Source organism: Fukomys damarensis, unplaced genomic scaffold (genome assembly GCF_012274545.1).
Source record: "Fukomys damarensis isolate Sample0158 unplaced genomic scaffold, DMR_v1.0_HiC HiC_scaffold_33, whole genome shotgun sequence".
NCBI classification, from domain to species: domain Eukaryota; kingdom Metazoa; phylum Chordata; class Mammalia; order Rodentia; family Bathyergidae; genus Fukomys; species Fukomys damarensis.
The window spans coordinates 45,218,205-45,224,204 of NW_022900945.1; the positions used below are offsets into that span (position 1 = coordinate 45,218,205).

The window sequence follows — 6,000 nt, forward strand, 5'->3', positions numbered from 1 at the left end:
CTTTTTAGTGAAACATGTAACAGGATTATAAATAAAAAGTCCTACAATGGTTGCGGAGGTAACCCAAGTGAGAAGCAGTGCAAATAATAAGCTGAAAAGTGAGTAAATGCTCCTACTTAAAGGGATCATGCCTTACCAGGGCCAGCCATATAATTTTCCAAACATAGCACAAAATGAAAATGTGAGGGCCCTTGTTTGAAAAATGAAATATAAAAATAAAATATAAAACGTTTTCCTTCTTCTGTGGACTTTCAAGCTATAGTGGGTTTTTAATGCCACTCTCCTTTGTGCTTAAGGACCCTGGCTGAAAAGTACCGCCTTACCAGAGGCCTGAGCCTCCAATTTGGTACACTTGTGACCACCAGCTACTCTGTTTCCCCTCTGGCCAGCAACAGATCTGCAGGCTGAATGGAGATGTGGAAGTTAAGCCTGGTACCTCCCCTTGCCACAGGCCATCATTTTAACCTACAGCAATTTGGCAACCTCCTGGGTTACAGGGTCAAACGGGGATTTGCTCAGTCCTTGGCTTGGTGGTGGTGGGAAGCCTGTCCTCCACCATGTCATCCACTAGACACCCAGAGCAGCACCAGTCAGAGCAGGGAGGGTGTCCCCTTGCCCTGCCTGGAGACACTTGGGGCAGTGCTTGCTTGAGCTCAAGTCCCTGCCAGGGACAGAAAGCGGCAGAAGGCACTCTGGGGGATGAAAAGGAAGCCAGACAGGGCCAAGGGAACCATGAAAACTAGTAAACCCATCCCAGTGGGGCCGCAGGATGTGAGACTATGCATGAACTGCAACTTGATAGAAGCCCAATTGTCCCATAGGACTTCAATTATAAAACACAAACTCAAACATAAAATTATTAAGCATTTCAAGATGGTGACCACAAAGCATTAAACCCCAAGCATAGGGCCCTTCTTAGTGCTACAACTGCAATGGCCCTTGAAGTCCTGATCTTTACTCAGCACTGCTGAATTCCTGATACTCAGGAATGTGACCTAAGTGTTGGTAGTCTTTCCAGTTTCTCAGGAAAAGGATGGTGTGTGAAATTTGATTTGTATTTTGGCAGTGTTGGAGAACCAACCCATGACCTTGCATGTGAGCTATATTCCCAGCTCCTGAAATTAAGACATTTTTTGGTACTGGGCCTCTCACCTGCCAAGCAGGCACTACACAGGTGAACTACATCCCCACCCTAAATTAAGACTTTAAAACAATAATTATTGACATTATTTTTTATAAAACAATGTCTAAACAAAATAAGGAAAAGAAACCCTACATGTTGGTGGGCTGAATTTGCTCAGACAGTGAAAAAGGTCAGTGAGAGTTTAAGAAAATCTTTTTTGCTGGGCATAGTGATACATGCCTATAATTCCAGCATCAGGGACGCTAAGGCAAGAGGAACGGGCCAGCCTGAGCTACATAGTAAATGCAAGGCCAGCCTGAGCTATATAGCAAGACTGTATCAAAAACAAACAAATGAATAAACAAAAAGAAGAAAATCTTTTTTCAGTTGTACTCCTATCATCTAATCCCTGCAAACAGTTGGCATTTTAATATTTGCTTAAATGAATGAGTTTCTGAAAAAGGTAGAGCAAAGTAACAGTGTTAATAATAATAATAGCTACCATTTATCAAGTGCATAACACTGTGTCAGGAAACTGCATTAGGCACTTTACATATATTATCTCATTAAATCCTTACAATAATGGATATCATCACACAATGCCAGACCTTGTTTTGTGCCTTACATACATTTAGCCTATATCAACCTTACTACAGTTCAAAGAAATAGATACTATTATGATTACCCCATTATACAAACGAAGAAAGAAAGACACAGAAAGGTTAAGTAACTGCTCAAAGTCACAATGCTAGTAAGTGGCAAGTGCAGAGCGCTGTTTTAGAGTCCATGATATAAACCACTACCTTACTCTACCACATTTATTTTTTATCTAGGATGAGAAAATTCAGACTTTGTAAAGATTATTAACTACTATAGCCCAATCTATAAAACACAGTGGAGGAATGAGCTTGCTCTTCCCCTCGCTCCATTTTGGGGCAGCTTATGTCTAATATAAGATGTCATCAAAGTCACAAACCAGATCCTACAAGTAGAGCATAGGTCAGTTTGCTGAGATAACAATAAATAAAAAGAGGAGCAATGAACACACAAAGCATACAGGAACCTTCTTGAATTCCTGTTGGCCTCCTTGAGCCTACCTTGCTAGGGAACTGCTGTATGACCTGGGGAGTGTAGCTTATTCCTGATGGCTGCTTCTGCAGAGAAACCACCACAAAAAGTTCAAACAACTGCTGCTCTTGCAGTTCAATAAGGTCCCGCTCCAAGGTCTGGTAGTGAGGATTCCTCTTGGAAGGCTGCTGCAGTTGCGCTAAGCGCTTGTGGCGATCTGGAATGAAGTCACAGAGAAAGGTTTTCCCTGTCGTACTGTCTTCCTTGAGCCCTAGAGGTCATGACCCAGACGAGAGTCATCTTCACACAGTCACTGCTGAATGAACAGTGACTAACAATATCTACCTCACACGCTTCCGTGTTTGGGCTATGATGCACTCAGAGGCAAGTGCAGATCCTACAAATGCCCAGACTCAATCCTCCCCCAACCACCGTGGTATCAGGGTTCTAGGTCCCAAGTGATACACTATGTATGCCATCCCATCTTTCATGGAGCACAGCAGGACACATGAAAAGCTCTGCAAAATGCACTGGAATGACAACAGATACCTCTTCTGGGAATGCCATAAAATCATGGGGGAGGTCAGAATTTGAAAAACGAACTGAGTCTCTAGAGAAGGGATGGGTTTGATAAAATTAAAGCAAAAACTATCTTCACACTGTCCTTTTCCTTTCTCTCCTGGGCAAATTTTACTAAAATTGGATATATGCTTATATCAATATACTTTCTAAACTCATAGGGGAAGTGAAGTGGAAGAAGGTATCTATTAACAGACTATTACTTAAAAGAATAAAACCATGGAAACATGCTATTTAAACAATACATGCAATACCTCCCCAAATGGGACAGCATCTATCTGCTATTCTTATTTATTTCTAAATTCCAAACAATTTGGAGTATTCTTTACCAGGGAACTGTTTCAGAGATTTGCTTATGTGTCAATCTGAGTCACCAAAAGACTCATCTTCTGTTCTTTTCTTTATGGGATGTGATGCATTCTTCCTCAAAACAATTTAATTATGGATCAAAATACTAAAAATACTTTAAAAATACAATGAGGAATGGCTCCCTAGAATTATCCAGGACATTTAGTGCTCCAGGCAAAGCTTCAGTTACCCTAAAGGGCTAAGCTCAAGTGAGGACAATTTTAGGTCCTGTTTCTGATTAGCAACAGCACTAAATTAGTCACCCGCACACATCAAGGCTAAACCTGATGGTGCTTTAAATTTCATCTTCAGTCAGGCTTCTGAATTAAACATCTGAAGCCAGTGGAGGAAGCACAAGACTATTAATCTAAGATTACAGAGTATCAGATTTGGAACTTCCTGGACTCAGCACTGACAATTCATGTCTCCTACTCTTCTACACATGAATAGGTCAGGGATTAAAACAGAAAGTGTAACCTCCTGTGACAATTCACTAATGAAGATACAGATCACCGTGAAGGGCCTGGAGATGCAGAGCCAGAAATGCATATTCTAACAGAGTGGAAAGCACAATACACTGGAATATAACTGCCTGGAATATAAATAGGTAACATTTCCTTTCTCCTCTGACTTTTTTTTTTTCCCAGGGCTGGGGGTCAAACTTAGGGCTTTGCACTTGGTAGGCAATCACTCTACCACTGAGCTACATACCCAGTTCCTAAATGTTTATTTTTTCTTTTCTTTCTTTCCTAAATGTCTCCTTTTTCAAAACCAAAGATATCAAAGTCTTAATAATTATACTTGAGTTACTATGAAAAATCAGATATTCGATGGTAAGTATTTGTCTCAGAGGGCAGTTCCCATGCTGTCAGGCTGCCCCAGGGCACATCTGGACATGCAGCTCCGTGCTGCACAACATTCCATCCTAAGAACCATACCAGTCGGCCCCCATCCACTAGACTGTAAATTCTGTCAAACAAGCACTGGCGTACTATTTAGTATCCCAGATCTCAACAGGTTCAGAAAATGAAGAAATGACCTACAAAATGAAACTTCTTGTGGGGGAAAAACAGGCTTAATCACAATGGCAGGCGCCACTCCACCCAGCACCAGGAACATCACGAGAAAGGGAGCAGCCCCACTGACTCACTTACTCTTTGGCAGATACTCGCCATCACTCTCGTTCCCACTGGTTTCACCTGCAAAGACAGGAAAAGCTTCCATTTATATTGTTCCACAGTCAGAAGTACCTGGGGATGAGTGCAAAGTAAATCCTGCCCAGGGACTAGGCACTTGTCAAAAGAGAACACAGAGAGAATACAGCCGCTCTTATCTGCAGAGGATGTATTCCAAGACTTCCAGGAGATGTCTGAAATTGTGGCTAGTCCTGAACCATATATATGCATTTTTTCTCTTATACTTACATACCTATAGGAAATTTTAATTTATAAATTAGATATAGTAGGATTAAAAACAATACATACTATTAGGTCAATATAATAAGAGTTACGTGAAGATGGTCTCTCTCTGAAAATATCTTATTGCGCTGTCCTTACCTCTCTTCTTGCGATGATAGAAGGTGACACGGTGCCTATGTGAAGTGAGGGGAAGACGTAAGCACCGTGCCGTGTCATTAGGCCACTAGGTAAGGCTTACTTGCACCGTGAGACATTGGCAGCTGATCTGATATCCCAGCTGGCTACTAACTAATATGTGGGTATCTTAGCTCAGTGGCAGAGGGTTGGACAGAGGGAAGATTCGTATCCTAAGCGGGAAGGAACAGGACAGCTCAAGATTTCACCATACTACTTAGAATTCAGCCCAATTTAAAATTTATGATTTCTTTTCTATGATTTTCCATTTAATACTTTCAAGTTCAGTTTACCACTAGTAACTGAGCCTTGGAAAGTGACCCACAGAAAAGACTCAGAGAAGAGCTGGGCATGGCGGCGCATGCTTGTGATTCCAGCACTAGGGAGGCTGATACAGGAAGACTGCCATGAATTTGAAGTCATCTGGGTTACGTAGTGAGTTCAGAGACAGGCTGAATTACATAGCAGGACCCTGCCTTAAATAAACAAACAAACAACAAATGGCTCAGAGAAGAAACTGCCCATTACATCTTCTAGCCACATTCTACCCCACTCCTCAGATCTCCTCTGATCCTTAATTCTAGAAATTAACCACCTTTTAGGCTAGTTTATGGAGTCTAGTTCACAGCCGATTCTATTTTACTTTCAAATCTTGCCTGTATATTCCTAAATAAAGTATTAAAGGTAGGATGTTAAACTGCTAAACAAAAACCTGAACACCAACCTGACTATAGCTTTGAGAAAGAGAGTACCGTTAAGTTTGTTTTGTGGTGCTGGGATTGAATGCAGGGCCTTAGCTCTTTCTGAGACAGGGTCTGCTAAATTGCTAAATTGCCTAGGGTGGGTTCAAAATTGCAATCCTTCTGCCTCAGCCTTCTAGAGTGCTGGGATTACATGTGTGCACCACCACACTTGGCTACCAAGTAACTTTATTTTATTTTATTTTTCCAAGTAATTTTACAAAGTATCATTCTATCTCTTCTATGATACCTCTACCTAGCCATAAGCCCATACTGGTCTTTCCTTTACTCTGAATTCTTGTAGTTCTAATACTGATTTGTTCTATTCTTACTTTCAGAAATCACATTTTAAATAATCTGAGGATAAAGGTCTATGTTATTTTCAAAAGGAACTGTTGCGTTTTTGTTTTTCTGGTGCTTGGACTGAACCCAGGGCCTTGTAAAGGCTAAGCAGGTTTGCCACCACTAAATAACATCCTCAGCCAATAAGGGAGTATTTTGTATCGTAATTCTGGGTGCAAAATTTACCAAAAAAAAAAAAGGGGGGGGG

General features: G+C 41.2%; 1 protein-coding gene across 4 annotated transcripts in view; it reads right to left on the reverse strand.

The window, feature by feature from the left end:
• Window positions 1–6,000, reverse strand: part of Dennd2c (DENN domain containing 2C) — an 87,254-nt gene that overhangs the window by 18,387 nt on the left and 62,867 nt on the right. For all 4 annotated transcript variants that reach the window (XM_019208512.2, XM_010631234.3, XM_010631236.1 and 1 more), the window contains exons 7-8: window positions 4,273–4,317; window positions 2,221–2,408 (exon numbers count right to left, since the gene is read on the reverse strand). In XM_019208512.2, the coding sequence (XP_019064057.1) occupies window positions 2,221–2,408; window positions 4,273–4,317 (233 nt within the window). The remainder of the gene's footprint in view (window positions 1–2,220; window positions 2,409–4,272; window positions 4,318–6,000) is intronic.